This window comes from Vulpes vulpes, chromosome 8 (genome assembly GCF_048418805.1).
Source record: "Vulpes vulpes isolate BD-2025 chromosome 8, VulVul3, whole genome shotgun sequence".
Taxonomy (NCBI): domain Eukaryota; kingdom Metazoa; phylum Chordata; class Mammalia; order Carnivora; family Canidae; genus Vulpes; species Vulpes vulpes.
Window position 1 is genome coordinate 91,658,313 of NC_132787.1, and position 20,155 is coordinate 91,678,467.

A 20,155-nucleotide genomic window follows, 5' to 3' on the forward strand; every position below is an offset into this window, starting at 1 on the left:
TTTTGGTATGATTTTTCCCTTAGTTGTCTACGGTGTGGATAGTGGTATGGACTGTACTGCTTGCTAAGTCAGGGTCTGGGACGTCGCAGGTTCTCCCAGCCACGCTGCCCTGGCTGTGGCTTCCCGTGCATTGTAGTTGTAACAGTTCTGTTTGGGAAGATAAACCACCTTGAATTTTGAAATGACATGTGGGGAAGAGAGCCTGCTTTCAGATTCTTCCACATTATCTCCCTTGGCAGGATGGACCTGGCTTCTACACCACCAGGTGCCTCGCACCCATGATGTCTGAAGTCCTCAGAATCCTCCAGGTTGGTACTGCTTTTGGAACGTTGGAGACATCTTCCACTCCTTAAACCAGTCCTCTGACTGGTACTGTCAAGATGAGGAATGGGCTCCCTTCTAATACACTAAGTCCTGGCTCTTCTCTGAGGGAGCCCTTTTGTACCCAATCCTTCCACATAGTGGTAGAAAATCATGGGCTTTGCTGCCCTCCAATGGGCAGAATTTTAGCTCTGCTTCTTTAGCTGCATCCCCTTAGAGGCAGGAGCCATCCAGAACAGACAAGCCCACTTGGTCTGATTGGTGCTGGAGCAGCTTCTGCTGCACACACACCCCACAGGTGGCACCTCCTCGCTGGGCATTACCAGACACAGGCTCCAGGGGATCCGCAACACTGCTCTGTGGTGCTGTCTCCTCTCTCACTTACGGGAAATTTAGCCTTGTCTGCCATGGAATCTCATTACTACTGAGAGTCAGAATTGCAAACAAGGAAACGAATAAAGCATTCATTCTAAATGAATTTGTTCATTCCTTTAAGTGCCTTAGGTTAGGGAAGGCTCAGACTTTCCCTCCTTTGCTTTCCCTGAGTGAAAAAGCCCCAAGTCTGGGCCTGGCTAGGTGGCACCCAGGAGAAAAGTGAGTGTTGGACTGGTTCTGTTTCTGATCATCAGCATGGGAGCCCTCGTAGGAGGGTCTGGAATGCGTGCCACACCCCCCACCCCCCACCCTACTAAGGTCCCTGCTTCCATCCCATTCAGGAAGGAGTTGAGCCTAAGAAGCTGGATTCCCTTACCACAAGCTTTGGCTTTCCTGTGGGTGCTGCCACACTGGTCGATGAAGTTGGTGTGGATGTAGCAAAACATGTATCAGAAGATCTGGGCAAAGCCTTTGGGGAACGGTTTGAAGGTGGAAACATAGAACTGCTGAAGGAGATGGTGTCCAGGGGCTTCCTGGGTGAGTAGCCTCAGAGAAACATAACTAACACCATGAGAACAAAGTGTCCTGAGACACACAGTTACAGAAAGCCCTGGGGGAGTTTTTCCTAAAACCAGAGCCCACTATTATGGGGATTTTTTTAAAATGGTTTCATGACCACCTCTTAGGCTGGGCCTATAGCTTACAGACCAAAGGCAGAACTCTGGCCTAAGGAATTGACCAAGGTCTGCAAGGCAGGCATTTTCATTTGGCCCCAGTCCTAGAGTATGCCTGTGATCCTGCAGGAGCGAGCTCTGTACCCGGGCTTTACCATGCTGCCTGGCCACCTGTGTGGAAAAAGTAATACCTCTAAACAAAATACGATTGAGGCCCACCAGAGGTGGCTTTCTCTCTTGGCAAAGTAGCAGCAAAATCCACACCAGGACCAGGGCATAGACTGGGTCCTGGTATTGCATATCTGGACATTAAAGCTCACCCACGTGGCCGTTCCCATCCACATACACGGATTCCCAAGCTCCAAGAAACACAAGATCTTTTTTCCTTCTTTGCCAACTCTGCTGACAAACACTAGGTTTTGACAAATACTAAATGTCTAGGGTTAGCTAGATAGACAAATTCAGAAATACGGTTGAGAGACTAGAGCGTTACAGCAGACTAGCAGAGAAGAAAATTCGCAGGTCTGGGCTCTGAGATTTGGTAATTCTCCCTTTTCTTTTAGGTCGCAAGTCTGGGAAAGGCTTTTACATCTACCAGGAGGGTGTGAAGACTAAGAATGTGAATTCTGACATGGATGGTATTTTGGCAAGTCTGAAGGTGCCCCCTAAGTATGGCGTGTGAGTGAACTTTAGTAGCTAATAGCGTGGGAACAGGTTTCTCTTCAGCCCTCTTCCATCTTCTCTGTGATAATCACCTTACCTGACCAGAATACTTTTGCCCTCTCCCATGCTATCTCGGTTTCTGCCACGCATCAGGGTAAGGATAGTAGCTGAGCCTTAGAAAGACCCCTGCTCCAGCCTTCCCTCTGAAGGTGTGGAGAGCAACAAAAAGATGATTATCCTAGGTCCCTTGATCCCCCCGCCCCAACCCTTTCTATCATTTGTAATTGACAGTTGATGGTGTCAAGAGAGTCTCTCCACTCTGCCCAACCCTGTTCTAGGTGCCAGTTTCAGGTTAATTAGGGCAAGTGGCTCTCAGCCATCTTTTCCAGGAGTGAGGCTGGCCTCCAGGTGGCTTCTTCTCTACACCACTGGAACTTCTGTACCGGCCGGCCCTTGAGCTCCAGCAACACCAACCTTCATTTTCTGCACTTACAGCTCCTCGGATGAAGACATCCAGTACCGCCTGGTGACAAGATTTGTGAATGAGGCCGTCATGTGCCTGCAGGAAGGGATCTTGGCCACACCCACAGAGGGAGACATCGGAGCGGTGTTTGGGCTTGGCTTTCCCCCATGTCTTGGAGGTTGGTCTTACAGGTTGGGAAGGTGTAACTCGTTTTATCCTAGAGCTCTTTTTGTTGTCTCCTTCAACAAAGTCCTATTTTTCCATTTAGGGCCCTTCCGCTTTGTGGATCTGTATGGTGCTCAGAAGATAGTGGACCGGCTCAGGAAGTTTGAGGCTGCCTATGGAAAACAGTTCACCCCATGTCAGCTGCTCATTGACCACGCGAACAGTGCTAACAAGTTCTACCAGTGAGCAGGCCCTCACCCTGCTCGCTAGACTAGCACACTAACCCAGCTGCCCGTGGTGCTGGTTCTCCAGCAGAGTGGCATGTGGCGTCTAGATTTATCAGAGTAACCAGAAGGAAACAAACTCTGGCATTGGGTGTGCACCCTGATTAAAGTGCCTTCAGCTATGACAGTTGCTCCCTTCTGCTGAAGTCTGGCTGTGAATTAGTTTGCACTTCATTAGAAGGAGGAACCACTGTGCTCATGAACCCGTAAGTCCTGACACCCAAATTGGCAGTATCTCCAGAACCATCTTGCTGCCTGCTCCTCTAGGGCCAGTGGTGACAGGGCAGTTCTGCACACAGCCAAATACATAACAATAAAAACCAAACAATTGTCAGCCTCTCTGCCTGCCTGCTCCTTTTCCTTCCGTCTGTGCCCTTCTGGTTTAACCTCCTCCCCCCTTCAAGGAGCTGGAATAAAGCCCAATGCTTTTGGAGTGTGGGTGTGTTGGGACAGTCCTAGATTTCACCTTGAGAGCATAAAAAGCTAAAGCCTCCGAAACCTGGCCGTATTTACACGCCCTGGTGGGCTTCTGCTTGCCCTTCCAGAGAGGCCTGACTGACCAGAGCAGGTGAGGTCCCACACGCTTGGAGGCCAGGTTACTAAAGCCGCCTTTCCCCAAACTAATGCCTCATAGTACAATGGTACCCAGTTCTTTTTGTGGTGGGACTCCTGCACATGTTCTCAGGATGTTAACATTGGAGTGAAACACAGGAGAGAGTATCTTCCTAGTCATTATATCCTGTGCATCTTGGCTGCCCCAGAGCATGGAAGGATGGATGGGTCATCAGAAACCACGCAACAAGCCGTTCGAGGGAACAGTGAGCCAACCCACCAGTGCCACCAAGCTGCGAGAGCCTCCTCTCTGCCCTCCCAGTGCCCTCTGGGCTGGAGAGTCCCTCCTCTCATGTTCTGGCCGAAGCAGTACCCAGTACGTGTAAACAGCCTTTGGGCTCCTGACCAGTCTGGCAGAAGGGCCCACACCGCATGTGTGCGGAATCGGAAGTCTGACTGTGCTGTGCTCTGAACTCAGATGTGACCCATTGCTCCTGCCTCTGCTCCAACTTGCTAGTACTTCAGATACCCCCTGGTCCCAGGGGGCAGGGAGCTTAGCTCTGGCTCTACTAACTACTCATGGTTGCTGCAAAGCCAGGCTAAAACCAAGTCATTTGTGTATTGGGATTTTCAGATGACCAGTAGAAAGTAGAGAATGGATCCTCTCACCAGAGCCATTAACAGGCTTCTAAATGGGGGGGTCTGGGAGAGCCTCAGGTAGGCATTTGGCCAGTGCAAGAATGTAAACGTGGGCCCTGGCTGGTAACACAGAGCTTTCCGCTCAGCAGCACTAGAAAGTAGGAATTACGTTGAGACACTGGTGGGAGCTGGAAGGTTCTTGTAGGATAGGGGCTGAGGAGGGGCTTTCAGAAGGGAACCCAGGAGTGGGCCACATGCACACCCCATCCCAAAGTTCTCTTGTACCCAGAGGCCTACACATTGTACCTGTCAGTTCTCGGGACCCTCCAGAGGAAGAGAGCATTGACACCCAGAATTTCACCCGCACTGCTGTTCAGTGCTCTAGCATTTATTTCACGAGTCCTTGAGGATTCACAGAGTGATCGGCAAGGAAACCCAATGCTTCAGGATCACAGTTTGTGTGCTCTACTTCCTGACTCCCTTCCCCTGGAGCGGAGGCATCTGCTCAGGGCATGAGCACCAGCATGGCTTCACTACTCTTAAGAGAAAAACGGAGGAAATAAATATCTAGGTAGGCTAGATAAGGCAGCAGAGAAGGCTGGTCCGTGTGGGGCCTGACGCTAGTGGCATGGGGAGAGTTAGTGTGGTTCTGGGGCAGTGAAACCCGGAGAGCACAGGGGGATGGGTGGTTGTACACAATGGCCAGCCTGCTCCGGGCACAAGAAGATCGCCACGCCCAAGATCGCCACAGCCACCCACTGCGAGGCACAGGAACACGTGCGGGAGGCCTGAGCTCCAGGAGCGGGGAGAAAGCCAGTTGCCCCAAACCACTGTGCTTTCTCTTTCCCACCCGTCCCGTGCCAGCGACAGAAAACCGGAGAGATACACCCGGTGTTTGCCAGAGTCAAACAAAGGGGGCAGGAGATGGGCAGAAGGCCACTTGCCTCTAGAACCCAGGAGCAGCTGACCTCAATGTACCTGCTCTTCCACTGAGAAGCTTCTCAGATGGGACCCGACCCGGCAGGACAGAAGGCAGAAGCCTGGGCACTAGAGACGTCAGGGGAGCGTCTGCCTCCCTTAACTAGATGAGCAGGTCAACAGCAGAGCTGTGCTCTCCCAGAGTCCTCACCCGTGAACCAGCGCACAGAGCTGGAGCCTCAGAGGGGCAATGCCACAGACCTGTACTGGATACACCTGTACTCGGGGCCAGGGCCCTAAGGGGAAGGGAAGGGGAAGGGAAGGGCAAGGGAAGGGCATCCCAGAGATAATGGAAAAGGCACCCAGACTCGGGCGACTTAGGCCAAAGGCCCAAGGAACACAGAGGAGAGAGAGGGCTCTTGGGAGATCTGTGCTTCAATTATGGGACATCTTCTTCTCTTGTCACTAACCTGAACCTACAAGCTCGAGAAGTGCAAGATGTCTGAAGCTCCACATCAAGACATGGGAGGATGTCAGGTCACCATGAAGGCCAGTTTTTGCCCCTCCCTACCATGGGAACCGCAGCAATGTGTCCCCAGGCCCAGGCGTGCACTGCTGCCTCCAACCCCCTCCCCACTTACTCTGCACAAAGGCCAGATGTCCCCATTTCCAAGCGTGTCTCCCCTGGATTCACTTCTGAGGGGCTGCCTAGCTGCCTCAGTCTGGCATAGATTCTCCTCGCAGGCAGGACCTGCTCTGGCAGTGCTGTCCCCCCGCAGACCGTGGCTAACCCCCAGGGCCTCCGTGCAAGGATTCCAGTTGTGCAGCTACAAGCTGGGAACGTCAGATCTTGGGCCGCCAGCCTTTGATGAACTGCATGATCTTCTTGACCTGCAGCTTGGTGAGGTGGAAGTCATCTGCCAGGATATCCTCACTGAGCTGCACAAAGATGCTGCCATCAATGCGTTCTCGGGCAAAGAAGCTCACCACATCCTCTGAGAGCCCAATGAAACGGAGACTTCGAGAGACTTCTTCCAGAGAGAGCGCAGACAGGTCAGCAGGGGGCTGCCAGGAGGAGGCATCCCGGCCTCCCCAGCCTGCGGCCCCGTCCCGGGGACTGGCAGGAGGCCCCTCCAGGCGCCCTTGGGCCAGAAGGAGCCGTGCCCCACTGGCCTCGGGCCCCTGCAGGGCCACTGGTGACAGCGGGGTAGGGACCTGCCGCAGCACCAAGCCTTCCGGTTCAAAGGCCTTGGGGGGTCCAAGTGGAGAAAGGCAGGGTGCCCCCCCAGCTCTGGGCTCCTGACAGCGCAGCAGCTCAGGCTCTGGAGAACTGCCCTGGCCCAGCTCAAAGGGGTCAAAGGGCTCCAGGGTGGGCTCCTGCCACTCAGAGGAGGAGGAGGAGGAGGTGGGGGCCACCGAATAGGCCTGGCCTGGTGAGCCTGGGCCTGGAGAGAAAGCAGGGCTGGAGGTAGCCAGGGGCCCCGAGCTGGTTGTGGGCCCAGAAGAGGAGGCCGCAGAAGGGCCTGAGGGGTAGGCAGGCCCCGAAAAGGGGTTGAGGGCCCCGAACGGAGCAAAGCGTTTCTGGGGGTGAGCGGGCTTGAACAGAGGCGGGCAGCTGTGGTACGCCTTCACCGGGGGATCAGCCCCCAGGAGGGAGACCGCTCGACTGCCCAGGGGCTCTGCAAGGGCCCGGGTGGCCTGGCTGGGCTGCGTGGTCGACGGCAGGGGTCCCGGGGGCGGGCGGCTGGAGGCCTCGCCCGCCTTGCAGTCTCCCCAGGTGCATGGGTAGCAATAGAGGGAGTAGGCGTCCGGCGACGGGGAGCCACTGGCACTGCGAGAACCTGCCCTGTGGGCAGAGAGACACACACAGGGAAGGGTGAGGCAGCGCAGAGGGAGGCGCCCCGGGCTCACACACAGGACGCAGCGCACAGTTCCGCGGGGCCAGAGAGCGCCGCTGTGATCTCGGCACACGGGCGCCCGCCCGCTCGGGGACTGCTCGGAACTGCTCAGGGACCCACAGGCTCTGGCTGGCAGGCCTGGACTCTTCCTCTCCCTCGGTGTGGGCCCCCCTCCCCTCCTCCCTGCACCCCCACCCCCCCCCCCCCCACCTAGGAAGGCCCAGAGAAGGAAGGGGCTCACCCATCCTGGAGGCCAGAGGAGTAGTAGGAGAGGCTGGAGCTAGGTGAGTGGACGGGCTGCAGCTTGGGGAAGCGTGGGGGCACCGGGGGGCTGCCCGAGAGCCGGCCGCCGCCATTGCCACCCCGGGGAGGCACGGGGGGCGCATTGAGCAGGCGACACTCCTCCTTCACCTGCAAGCAGAGGGCCACAGCTCCACGCCCTGCCCCGAGCAGTGGACGCTCCTTATCTTCCCTGTCCCAAGCAGCCGGGCCAGGAGGGACTAACAGTGCCACGAGGCTGCCTCTGCCTTACCTCCAACTACTCACCGCCCCCGCCCCCAGCCTCTGCAGCCTGTTTCCCTCCAAGAGGGCCCACCACACGCACACCACCTCCTAGGGCCTTGGAAATCCACCATGACTGCAAGAACGAGAATACAGAAGTGGATGGAAACAGATAAGTCGAGCTAGTAGTCCCTCCTCGAGGAAAAGGACAGTGGTGTGACAGGGAGAAGAAAGGGAAGGACAAGTCTGTACCATCTGGGTTCCTTCCTTATAAACCAAATACTCCTAGTGGACTCCCTGGGATGTTAATAGCTATTTTCCAGGACGAGTATGGTTGGAAAATTCTGCGTTAGGCACGACTAGAGTTCCTTGGCGCAGGACTTCTCAGAGCCTTTAATAAACCAAAGTTCTGTGGCTCCAAAGTGAGGAGGGGGTGGGCTAGGAATCGCCTGCTGCGTCTTCCTAAACTTAATCCACCATGGGACCTTCTTTCCACCGGACAACTGACAGGACGCCCGCTCCGTGGAACCCTAGGGCTCATCCCAAATCCTCTCAACTAGGGACCTACCAGCACCGCGGTCTCCAGTATTCCTTAGGACAGTAAGGCCCTGAGTCCTTCCCCTCCCGGTCCCGCCCCGGTCCCGCCCCGGTCCGGGGCTGCAGGCTGGGCCCGGCAGAACCTGCGTCTGGCCGCCCGCCCGGCGCCTCCCTGCAGCCGAGTCCCCAGCTCGCTCCCGCCGGTCACCCTCGCGCCGACGCCGCGGCCACTCACCGCCTCGGACTTGGGAGGCACAGGAGGCGGCGGCGCCTCGGGCTCCAGGCGGGGCGGCCCGGCGGCCGCGAAGGAGATGAGATCGGGCCCGGGAGGCGGCCGGGCCCGGCCCTCGGCGAGGCCCTCGGCCGCCTGGTGCGTCCACAGCTCCTCGTAGGGGATCTCGGCGGGCGGCGCGGCGGACTCGGCGGCGCCGGCCCAGTCGGGGCTCACGTACTCCTGGTCGCCGTCGCCGGGCGGGCCGGGGGCGCGCGCGGGCGCGGGCGCGGGCGCGGGGGCGCGCGGGGGCGCGGGCAGGCAGAGGCGCGCGCGGCGCGGGCTGGCGCAGTCGTCGGCCAGCTCTGCGGGCGCCTCGCGCACGGCCGTGGAGTACTCGTCGGGGTCGAAGCGCTCGCGGCAGTAGGAGGCGCTGTCGCGCACCAGGCGCTCCACGCGCGGGTCCCCGGCCAGCAGGCCCTGCGGCAGCGCGAAGCGCGGCGTGTCGGTGAGCAGCAGGAAGTGCAGCGGCGCCGGGCCCTCGCGGCGCAGCGCCAGCCCCAGCACCACGGTCTTGGAGATGATGCTGACCAGCTTGTAGCAGTGGCCCTCCCGCACCGGGTGCAGGTCGTAGGGGTTGCGCGGCGGCCGGCTGGGCACCAGCACGTTCACCGGGAGCCGCACGCGCTCGATGATGGCGCGCACCGTGTGCTCGCCCTCCTGCATCTGCAGCTCCAGCGGGCTGCGCGTGCTGAAGCGGCCCTGGCACTGGAAGGGCAGGCTCAGGCTCTCGTTGGTGCGGTGGTTCATGCAGATGAGGCAGGGCATCTTGCCTTTGATGGGCCTGGCGCCGCCGCCGCCGCCGCCGCCCGCGGCCGCCGCGCCCCCGGGGCCCCCGCCGCCGCCGCCGCCGCCCACCCCGGCCAGCGCCCCCGCCCGGCCCAGCTTGCGCAGCAGCGTGGTGAAGCGCGAGCGCTCCTTGGTGGTCTTGGCGCACAGGATCTCCGCCTGGCCCATGAGTGTGAGCTCGTCGCCCGCGTGCAGCGTGAAGTTGTACACCTCGCTGTCCTCGCTGAACTCGCCCGACACCACCTGCGCAGCCCAGAAGCCAGGCGAGGCCTGAGCCGGAGCCCCAGGGAAAGACGCCCTTCCTCGGGCTCACATCCCATCAGGAGGCCCACCCTCCCCTCCTGGAGAGGCCACAGGGCAGCTGTGCAGCCTTGAATGAGCTACCTCTGGGGTCCTACTTGCCTCACGGGATAACTCCTACTGGAAGAATTGCTCTATGTACAGCGATCGACTTGGAAAACATCCAGTAAATGACAACTTATATTATTGTTATCTTTACAATTCGGGCACAATAATGCTCCATCCAGGGCAGCCCGGGGGGGGGGGGGCGGGGGGGGGGAGCTCAGCGGTTTAGCGCCCCTTCAGCCCAGAGCATTATCCTGGAGACCAGGGTTCGAGTCCCACGTCATGCTTCCAGCATGGAGCCTGCTTCTCCCTCTGCCTGTGTCTCTCTCTCTCTCTCTCTCTCTCTCTCTCTCTCTCTGTGTGTGTGTGTGTGTCTCATGAATAAATAAAATCTTTTTTTAAAAAATGCTCCATCCATTCAACAAGGCTTCTGTGAAGAGTAATGAATTGATGGATAAGGGTCTGTAAACAGTAAAGAGCTATCTGTACACAAGTGGGGGACTGCTGGTACTGTGTCCCCACCCCCCACCGCCAAAGCTACTACCCTTACATCAGTGGACACTAGGACAGGCTGCCCTGAAGGTCTCCAAATCAAGCATGATGCTCCACACACACTTAACTCCTGTTTCACCACCTTTCCAGAAAGTTCTGCAGACCAGAGGGTCCTACAACTAACCCTTCCATATGGCCCAATCATGCCAAATGCCATCCAGGAACTGCCAGAAGCCACACTGACACCTTCTGCCTAAGGGCGACCTCCTAACTAGTGTGGGGGCATCGTGCCTGGTGTGGCAAGGACTGACCTTGACACTGAAGGTGATGGCTTCCATCACAAAGATGCGGTCAGGGAAGACGCTGGCCACCTCCTCCACGCTGCTGAAGTACCTCACTGGCTCCCGCACATCCCGGGCCTGTTCCAGGAGCTTGAACTTCCCTACACAGGAGGAACATAGGCTGCTAGGGCAGGCCTGCCTGCCACTCCCTACTTCTGCTATCCTCAGCTCAGCCAGCCCCTCCAGAACGCAGGCGGGCAGAAAGGCAGGTCTGCACTAGCAGGAGGTGGCTCAAGGTGGTCAGCTGGCTCAAGGGTGAAGGTGAGCACAGACCCAGCATCTAGAACCCCATGGAGAGTGTGTGGGTAGCTGAGGAGGTTAGCAGCTGCCTGCCCAGAGAAATCCAGATGCAAACTGGCAGCCAAACACTTGCACACACCACTGGCCTCTAACCAAGCATCAGTGTGGTACTGGAGATGCTGCCTCCTATTTTGTCCTAGTCCTTCTCTGACCTTCTGTGACCCTCAATGAGTCCCTTCCCCGCTCTGGGTCCTCACCTAGGAGGAGGGTGCAGGAGCAGCTGATTTGGGGCCCTGTCTGGATCTAGCATCCAGTGTATCAACTGTGGGTTGCTGAGCATTGGGCAGACAGGGGCTTGGCCCCAGGAGAGCTGCTCAGACTCCACTCTGTTCCCAGACCCTGCCCTGTTCCAACATCTAGCCCCACCATCTCAGAGGCCTCTGACCTGAGCCCAGCAAAATCCCCTCCTTCGGAGCCTACACTCTAGGACTATTTGGGCTGGCTTGACGGATGCCCTCAAAGGATATGGACTTTCCAAGAAGGAGGCTAATCCATGAAGCTGACACCTTTGTGTAAACTGTCTCACCTCACTGGCTGCCCATGTTTTATGTGCCCACCTACATGAGAGCAAGGACAGCTGTGAAACTCCCACATATCTGGATGGATGGCCTCTTCTCAAGCCTTCCACAGACAGAGGAGACTCTTAGGTGAGTGGCCAACAGGCCAAGGGAAGACAAGGTGGCTTTTTAGCTTCCAAAATCTTCCAGGTGGTTGCTACAGTCATGGTCCAAGCATTTATTCATCCCACAAACATTTATGGAGGACCCTGTGGGTGCCAGATGCTGGACTAGACCCAACAGAGGGTGCAAACCTAGGTAATCCTGGAGGAATGGGTGTAACAGGGAGCCCCCGGTGACGGTGGGCTGGGGCCGGCGCTACGACGGACCCGGGGCTACAAAGCCAGACGACCACGGAGTTACAGGAAACCTTCCCGAGGGGATCTTTAGAATTATAAGAGTTTCACAGAACAGTCTACATGGAAGAAATGGTGCGGACTGCCAGGCTGAAAGGGGGAGTGCCCGTGCCCTGGCCTTGAGGCAGGGGAAGCAGCATCCAGGGGATGAAAGGCTCTGAATGCCAGGCCAAGGCAGAAGGGCTCTACTCAGTAAGAAATGAGCCTTTGGCTTTCAGCTCAGAGGAAGCCAACGTGGCCGCTTCCTTCTGTTGTCCCTGCCACCAGCTGCCTCCACCATGCTGCCTAAATTCAACCCCAACAAGATCAAAGTCTTATACCTGGGGAAGTTGATGCCACATCTGCTGGGTCCCCAAGATTGACCCTCAAATAAGCTGAGGGAGGACATTGCCCAGGCCAGCAGTGACTGCAAGGGTCTGGGGAGAAGAGGGACACTGACCCTTCGGAACTAACAGGCCCAGACTGAAATGGTACCTTCTGCCTCTGCTCTGATCATCAAAGCCCTCACGGAACCGCCAAGAGACAGAAGCAGAAAAACCCGAGTCACAGTGGAAATGTCACTTTTGAGGAGATTGTCAACACTGCCCCATAAAAGCAGCACGGATCTTTAGCTAGAGAAGTCTCTGGAACCATTAAAGAGATCTTGGACTGCCCAGTCTGTGGACTGCAGTGTTGATGGCTGCCACTTTCATGACACCAGGAGTCAGCAATGATGCAGGGGGGATTGCCTGGCTAGCTAAGAACCAAAAAGGAAAGTATTTCAATAAAGGGTCACCTGACAGCCTCCTTCCATCCCCCAAAATAAAGAGAAAAAAAGAAAAAGAAATTAAAGCAATGACAGTGTTTTGGGCAAGGAAATGCCAAGATCCATGTTGAACTCTCTAAAGAAAGTGGAGCGGCCAGTCAGCCAGTGACAGTTCTGCTGCAGGGCTGGGACAGCGACTGAGGGAACAATGAAATGGAGCAGAGTGAGAGGTGCATGGAAGGAAGGCCCGGGTGGCAGATTAGGGGCAGGCAGGGGGAGGACAGGGGGCGGGTCACCAGCTCGGTCAGAAACGGAGCTGGGAACACAGACTCTTTTTTTTTTTTTTTTTTTTTTTTTTTTTTTAATTTTTTTATTTATGATAGTCACAGAGAGAGAGAGAGGCAGAGACACAGGCAGAGGGAGAAGCAGGCTCCATGCACCGGGAGCCCGATGTGGGATTTGATCCCGGGTCTCCAGGATCACGCCCTGGGCCAAAGGCAGGCGCCAAACCGCTGCGCCACCCAGGGATCCCGGAACACAGACTCTTAACAAAAGACAACACACTGAGGTTTCCCAGGGGAAGGGGGGCAGGGGCCGGGGGAGATGAGGCCTGGGGATCCAGGCTCTTGGCCTGATGAGCACCAGGGATGTAAGTGATGAATCACTGCATTCTACACCTGAAACTAATAGCACACTATGTTAACTGGAGTTGAAATAAAAATTTGAAACTACAAGGAAGAAAAAGGAAGAAAAAAAAATGGACCTTGGCAGAACTGCTAACTGGGAACCTGGAAGTAACACGGGGGCAGGAGCCAGTCCTGAGGAGGCCAAGTGAGGCCCTCCAGGGGGTGAGCATGTGGGTGCAGGGCCTCAGGACTCCTGGTCAGTGGTACAGACTGGGGGCATCTGTGTGACTCAGTCAGCTAAGTGTCTGCCTTCAGCTCAGGTCATGATCCTGGGGTCCTGGGGTCCAGCCCTGCGTTGGGCTCCCTGCTTGTGCTCTCTTGCACTCTCTCTCAAATAAATAAAATCTCAAAAGAAGAACAACAACAACAACAAACTGAAGGTCAGCAGCCCACAGGAGGGGTCTTCAGGTAGGCCAGGGAAGATGGCTCAAGGAAAGAGGAAGAGCAGAGGATCTCAATCCTACAAGTTCATTAGCAACCCTCTTCTGGGAACCCCCTTCCCAGAAAAATGCCCACAGTGTACTCCTGGCATGGACACCAACACCATTTTGTATACAGTGTGTGTGTTGGGGGGCGGTCCTAGATTCCCCAAAACCCAGCCAGCATCCCAAACGGAGGACCCCTCACCACCCCTCCCCAGTGCTGGGCATGAAGAAAGGAGGGCCGAGGACAGAGCCCATCAGCAGAAGCAGGAAAGCAGGGAGACTGCAGAGACGGAAGGGCCAGTGCCCGGGAGAAAGGTGGAAGGCGAGTCCTGCCCTAACCACTGGGGGGAGCCCCTTGTAGGAAGATGTGCCCCGGCCCCAGGGTGGCGGGGATGCAGGTGGGGATACAGGGGGAGGGCCCGGCAGGGAGCAGGGCTCCGGGGGTCCTGCAGGAGGACTTGCAGAGCTGCCACCTTCCGACCCGGGTGGCGCACCCCCCACCTGGGCTCGTCCCCCCCAGCCGCACAAGCCCCGACCCCCAGCAGCCGCGCGGGGAGAGCGGGAGTGAGTCGGGGCTGCAGCCGGGGGAGGATGTGGCCGGCAGATCGATGTAACCATGGCAGCAGCACCAGCCTCGGCCGCAGCCCCCGCCCAGCACCGGTCATTACGGCGGGAGGAAGGAAGGAAGGGAGCCCTCCCGGGAGTGAGGCGCTAGCCCCGGGAAGCCTTCATCCCCCTGCAGCTTCCTCTCCTGCCTCCCCCGGCCTGAGACCTCCAGGGCCCGCGGGCCTAGGGACCCGCCCCGGCCCGCCCCTGCCCCTGCCCTCCCTGGCCCAGGGGCACATTAGCGCTGCCCCGCGGCCCTGCTTCTGCCCCCTCCTCCCAGCGCCCCCCCCCCCCGGCCGCCGTTCCCTCAAGAATGGTGGATAAGGGACGCCTGGGTGGCTCCGCGGGTGAGCGTCTGACTCGGGCTCAGGGCGTGATCCCAGGGTCCGGGATGGAGTCCACCATCGAGCTCCTTGCAGGGAGCCTGCTTCTCCCTCTGCCTGTGTCCTGCCTCTCTCTCTCTCTCTCTCCTCTCTCTCTCTCTCTCTCTCTCTCTCCGTGTCTCTCGTGAATAAATAAAATCTTAAAAAAAAGAAAGGTGGATAAATGTACAGACTTGGGGGCCAACAGACCTAGTCGGGTCCCAACCAGCTGTGGACCTCAGGCACACTAACGTCTGGAGGCTTCAGTTTTCCCATCTGTGAAATGGAAGCATACAGCTTAGCTCCCAGAGTGCAGGCCAACACTGACCAGACCACCTGGCCCCGCACCCAGGCCGGCGGGGGCTGCCTCGGGGCAACCAAGTTTTGCCGACGCTCCTCTCCCTCCTCTCGGGGTGCTGGGCTGCACACTCCCCTCCCCCGCCTTCCCCGAGGAGGCTCTCGGTCCGCAGCCGCTGCCCCTGCCCCTGCCCACCCCATTATTAATTCATTAGGAGGAACTGGCCGTGGGGTTGGAGCTGTGCTCTCAGCTTCCTCATCACCCCGCCCCTCCCGCTAAGGGGCCTGCCGTCCCCTCCCCCACAGAACCACCCACCGGAAAGATGCAGATGGGGATGTGCCTCTCCTACAGGCCAGCTGTCACCCCATGACCACACGGTCTGCATGCACTCAGGGGCACCAAAAGACATAGGGGAAGGGCTAGGAGCCTCCTGCACTTACTCTTCCCTAGGAGGCTCTGTGCCTTGGTTTCCTAGATTCTCACTAACACAACTGACGAAGGACAGTAAAGTCACACTCTGTCACTGAGGACTTTTTCCAATTTTTGCTTTATCTCAAGACAAGGACCTGGGACCTCTTCTTGGACCAACACCAGATACCCAGCCTGGGAAATTTCTAGCAAACCTTCTCAGGGGCTCCTGACAGAACCCCAGGTCAGAAAGACACTTGGGTTTTCTGTTTTTAAATGGGGTGTGAGGGTTACGGGGATACCAACTTCGCAGGGTTGTTGTAGAGAGCACAAGCCTTTGTCTTAGTTCCGTCCTCCTTCTTCAGAAGAGACCCAGGAAGGGCTGGGGGTGGGAGGCAGGCTACTGAAACTCCTGGAGCCTCAGTCTGTGAGCTAGATGGAGTTAATTAGACTTCACAGGGTGGCTGTGAGGATAAAATGAGTGTCTGGAAGACAGCCATGTGTTTAACACACAGGAACTGTGCAATCCTGGGCTCACATGGGGGAATTGCTGGGATGGGGCTACGAGATTCCTACCCTGCCCACCCACGTGATGACACACTTGCACTGCTGGTGTGGTGCCAGCAAGCACTGGCCCAGGAGTCAGGTGACCTGGGTTCCAGCCCGAGCTCCGCTGCTTACTAGCCGTATGACCCTGGGCAAGTCACTTCCCTCATAAACCATCTGTTTTACGATGTGTGAAATATAAGGGCTGGACTTTCCCTTTCCAGCAGAATCCTTTCTGCAGACAAAATCTGATACAGGATGTCAACATCATATATATAAAAGATAAAAGTAGAAATTCATTAGCATCATCTTATTTAAAAGTCTAAATTTTAACATTCCCTTATAAGATCAATCAATGAAAACAATGAGTTTAACATAAAAATTGGGAAGAATAGGATTAGACCAATGCAGCTATAAATCAGCCTGAGCATCCCTGTGTTTCTGAGGAGTCTGGGTTGCACGCTACTGAGAAGATTCTGGCCATATTTTCATTGAGGGTCTGTAAAAAAAAGGCTTAATGAGGCAGCTCATGGTACACACTCAAGGTCTCTAACGGGGAGTTAAGGTTTGATTCGTATCAATTTGAGAGTGTTGGTTTTTTAATCATTAGTTTAAGATCTATTTTAAAATAAAATGTGAACCAAAAGGTTTGCAACAAGAAACCCAGGACTCCCCAGAACAGTATGAAAACCACTGGGCCCTTAGGCAGCCACAGTGGCTCAGCAGTTTGGCACAACCTTCAGCCCGGGGCGCGATCCTAGAGACCCGGGATCGAGTCCCACTTTGGGCTCCCTGCATGGAGCCTGCTTCTCCCTCTGCCTGTGTCTCTGCCTCTCTCTCTCTCTCTCTCTCTCTCTGTGTCTCTCATAAATAAATAAATAAATATCTTAAAAAAAAAAAAACAAAAAAACAAAAAAACAAAACACTAGGCCCTAACCTTAACCACCCGCTGCCAGCCAGTGGGCCCTCACTCATCCCTGCTCATCCCTGGTTCCAAGGGCAGTCACCAACAGCTGCTCCCAAGCCCCACCCCCTACCCTCCTGCCTACACTCCCCAGGAGCTCTGTGTCATCTGTCCCTGGCTGGGCACACCTGGGTACTGCAGGGGGATGTCAATCTTGGGTCCGATGACATAGTGGCCCTCCTCCAGGGTATGGGCTGTCACCGTTGTCCACTGGCGGCAGGAGTGAATGAGCAGGATGTCTCTCTCACTGACACCCTCGGCATACTCCCCTGGGAGGCGAAGGAAGAGGAAGGAAAGGTAAAGCGAACATTAGGAGGGGCAGAGAGAGTAGGGAGGCTGACTTCTTCTCCAAGCCCCGGACTGGGACAGCTCCCCACAATCCCTGTCCAGGTCAAAAATGCTCAAGGGACAGGCGGTCTGCCACTGTGGCTGCAGCGCTGTGAGTCATGCCCCATCTCCCAGAGTCCCAGCAAACAGCCCAGTCAGAGTCCTTCATTCACCACTGGCCTGGGCCACCTGCTGTCCCAGGCCCAGGGCTGCGTGGGGGCCAGAGAAAGGGGGGGGCACCTCCCAGCAGATGAACAGCCCTGTCCTCCAGCCCCCAGGAGTGTTCGGATCCAAGCGGAAGTGGAAAGAGAGGTGAACCGAGAAAACAGGCCGCCTTTGCCATTGAGTGGAGGATGTCCAGGCCCTCCCAGAGGGGAGCAGCAAACGAGCTGGGGGCGGGCGAGGACTTACTGGGCAGCAGACACTAGAGCTGGCCCCCAAGTCAGTGCCTAAGCCAGGCAAGGAGGGCCTTGGTTGGGGCCCAGACAGGGCTGAGACAGGGCTATCGGCTGTGGGCCTCAGCCGAGGGCTCCCCTAGAGCCATACATCACTCAGGGCAGAAGAACAGCCTGGAGGAGCAGATTCCTGCACCCACTGCCACAGGGGGCTCCTACATTCAGGGGACCTCAAGAGAGAGGGAAGAAGGTCTCAGATACCCCCATCGCCCCTCTCAGAGAAGCTGTTTCTTGGCTCTCCCCTTTGTCAGCCCTTCACCCTCCCAGTCTCCGGAGCACAGTGATGAGGTTGGGGGCTGGGGAGGACTTGGATGGGGGGAGGGCCTAGTTCTGGGGGAAGCTGCATTGGGGCAGAGGTGTCGGGAGGGGCCTGGGCCCAGGAGGCTCCAATCCCAGCAACGGTTTCCAGGGGAGCAGGAGGGGCTGGCCCAGCTTCCAGGAGGCCGGTGGAACGGTCTCCTGGCTGCAGCTGGTGGGCAGGGAGGGGGTGGGGGATGCCTCCTTCCCAGCCCTCAGACACAACTTTAAATTGTTGCCACCCAACCCAATGGGAAGTGGTTTATCCTGATGACAGAGGGCTCCATGAAGTACATGGGGAGGATGTGCCCATGGTTTGTGGGGGGGCTGGCTCCTACTGTGTTGGAGGGTGCCCCAGCCTTCCTCCTCAGCCTCTAGCCCCTCCCCTCCCCTCCCGGAGCCGAAGCAGCTCTCCTACTCTGCAGCTCTTTCTAGAGCTCTCCAAAGCCCAGCCTGCCTTTCCACAGGGACACGGGCCACAGCCACGCAGGGCACACATCAACAGCCATGGGTCACGGTCCCCAACAGTTGAGCCAGCTAGCCCAGAGACAAGAGCTTGTCGCCCCACTGACACGTCTCAGTCTCATCCCGCCGAGGGGCCTCTCCCAAATGGACAGACATAGGGGGGCTTTTAAGACTTGGAGACATACTTTTGTTCACCCATTCACACTCATGGTGACCCCAGCCATAGCCACCACTGTCACAGCTAGGCCCCCACACCAGCTGTCTATTTGCTCCTCCAGTGGTTTGGTAAGCCCCTTATCTTTGTTAAGCAGGAGATCTTCTTCCGAGGACCTTGCAGCCTAGCGTTAAGACAATAAACTACTCCAAGGGGTGCTGCCGGGGGCCCCAAGTCAGGGGCGCCAGAGGAGTCAAGGGACTCTAAAAAGTGGCCTGCCCAGGCCGGGGAGCTCAGAAAGGCCCCCAGGAGGGGGGTGCAAAGGGGGATGTGTGGGAAGTGGCCAGGGAGGACGCAGGGCCAGCCTAGCCCACACCAGCCTTGATGCTGACACTGCCGGTCTCGGGATCACAGGATCACGGCCGACGACCCAGAGAGCACCTGTCGACGGCCCGGCCCGGGCCGCCTGGGAGCGATCGCGGCACAGCCTGACGCGCCCGGTGCCCGCTTTGGTCGCAGGAGGGGCTGCGGCCCCACGGGGAGGAGCGGGGAGGAGCGGGGAGGAGCGGGGAGGAGCGGGGAGGAGCGGGGAGGAGCGGGGAGGAGCGGGCCGCCGGGCCGGGCCCCATTAGCATTCAGGGAAGCGACTGTGCCAACGCGGGCCAAACCCCTATTCTTCTCGCACACAAAACCCCCGGCCTGGCTGCCAGCCCCGGATCCCGCCCCTCCTCCAGCGAGCGGCCCCTTCCCCCTCGCGGGCCCCTCGCGGGCCCCCACGCGCAGCCCCGTCGCAGAGCGCCCCGGGCCCGGGAAGGGGGCACGACGTGGGGCGGCCGGGCCGGGGCGGGGGTCGGGGTCGGGGCCGGGGCCGGGGCCGGGGTCGGGCGCGCCCGGCGGGAGGGCCAAGCCCTGGGGCCTGTCCCCGAAAGGGAAGGCGTGAGCAGGGCCCCAAGCGGGGCCGGGCGGGGCGGGGCGGGGGCGGGGGCGGCGGGGACACGAGTCCGAGGCCCGAGGGGCCCGGGAGGACCGAGGTGAGGCGGGAGACAAAGGGCGGGGGCGCGGCCGCGCGGGTCTGAGCCCGAGGGGGGCTGCGCCGACGGGGCGGGCGCGGCTCTGGCGGCCCGCGGAGCGCTGCCCCCGCCCGGCCCCGCGGCCCGTGCCCCGCGCGGGGCCCAGGAGGCGGCGGCCCCGGTCCCGGCCACGGCCCCGGCCCGGGTCTCCAGGGAAGGCGCCGCCGGGGGCCGCGCGGGCCGGTGCGGGGGCGGGGCGGGGGCCGCGTCCTCACGGCCCCGGCCCCGCCCGGGAGCCCCCGCCCCGCCCCCCGCCCTCCCCGCACCCCGGTACCTGGCCCGAGGCAGGCGAGCGTGGGCAGGCGGCAGCGGCTGACGATGAGGTCGAGCGGGAAGGCGCCCATGCTCCAGCGCAGGCCGGCCAGCCCGGCCGCCAGCTTCTCCATGGCATGGGCGCCCCCGGGGGCCGCCGTCCCGGGGCCCCGACGGCCAGTCCCGCGCGGCCCGGGCTCCCGCGCCCGCCGCCGCCTCCTGGGGCCGCCGCGGCGCTCCCCGCCTGGCCGCCCGGCCCGGGCTGCGGCGTCACGTGGCCGACCTCCCCGCGGGGCGCCGGCCCCCGCCCCCGCCCCCGCCCCCGCCCGCGCCCCCGCCCCCGCCCCCGCCCGCCGCCGCCAAGTCCCGCCTCCCCGCGCCCGCGCCCGCGCCCCCGCCCCCGCCCCCGCGCGCCCCTCCCCGGGCGGCCAGGTGACAGCTCGCGACCGCGGACGGCGGCGGGCGGCGCCGGGGACGCGGAGGAGGACGCGCGGCAGCCTCTCGGGGGCGGGGCGGCGGGGGCGCAGCTCCCCACCTTGCCCGGCCCCCGCCCCCCGCCCGCCCCCAGTCGCCTCCCCCCCCTCCCCCCCCCCGGTCCCGCTCCCCTTCCCGCTGCGGCCCCGGCTTCCGGGGCGTTTATCTCCTCCAGCTCCA

At 59.2% G+C, this 20,155-nt stretch overlaps 2 protein-coding genes across 3 annotated transcripts in view; one reads left to right on the forward strand and one right to left on the reverse strand.

Annotated features, from left to right (window-relative positions):
• HADHA (hydroxyacyl-CoA dehydrogenase trifunctional multienzyme complex subunit alpha) overlaps positions 1 to 3,282 on the forward strand; it is a 48,630-nt gene extending 45,348 nt beyond the window's left edge. Inside the window, exons 16-20 of the mRNA XM_025983998.2 lie at positions 240 to 308; positions 1,038 to 1,233; positions 1,934 to 2,048; positions 2,529 to 2,674; positions 2,765 to 3,282. Coding sequence (XP_025839783.2) covers positions 240 to 308; positions 1,038 to 1,233; positions 1,934 to 2,048; positions 2,529 to 2,674; positions 2,765 to 2,907 — 669 coding nt within the window. The 3' untranslated portion in view covers positions 2,908 to 3,282. The remainder of the gene's footprint in view (positions 1 to 239; positions 309 to 1,037; positions 1,234 to 1,933; positions 2,049 to 2,528; positions 2,675 to 2,764) is intronic.
• Positions 3,283 to 4,491: 1,209 nt separating this feature from the next.
• Positions 4,492 to 19,753, reverse strand: GAREM2 (GRB2 associated regulator of MAPK1 subtype 2). 2 transcript variants are annotated; one of them, XM_072767477.1, is made up of 6 exons: positions 19,524 to 19,753; positions 16,610 to 16,750; positions 10,199 to 10,329; positions 8,226 to 9,293; positions 7,194 to 7,363; positions 4,492 to 6,900 (listed from the first exon to the last, which is right to left on the reverse strand). In XM_072767477.1, exons 1-6 carry the CDS (start codon positions 19,633 to 19,635, stop codon positions 5,898 to 5,900), a joined length of 2,625 nt encoding a protein of 874 aa, XP_072623578.1. In that variant the 5' UTR covers positions 19,636 to 19,753; the 3' UTR covers positions 4,492 to 5,897. The 2 variants fall into 2 exon arrangements, with proteins under 2 accessions (XP_072623578.1, XP_072623579.1); XM_072767478.1 differs by lacking the exon at positions 19,524 to 19,753 and adding an exon at positions 14,476 to 14,541 and having other exon boundaries at positions 16,610 to 16,740.
• Between the last annotated feature and the right edge of the window lie 402 nt (positions 19,754 to 20,155).

What these genes read in the sequence shown, in the direction of transcription:
- GAREM2 (XM_072767477.1), bottom strand. Translation starts at nt 19,635, where the DNA reads ATGGAGAAGCTGGCGGCCGGGCTGGCCGGCCTGCGCTGGAGCATGGGC. An exon ending in CCATCACCTTCAGTGTCAAG is followed by an intron (nt 9,294 to 10,198) that starts GTCAGTCCTTGC and finishes TGGGCTGCGCAG; the next exon opens with GTGGTGTCGGGCGAGTTCAG. An exon ending in TGCCTCCCAAGTCCGAGGCG is followed by an intron (nt 7,364 to 8,225) that starts GTGAGTGGCCGC and finishes CTCTGCTTGCAG; the next exon opens with GTGAAGGAGGAGTGTCGCCT.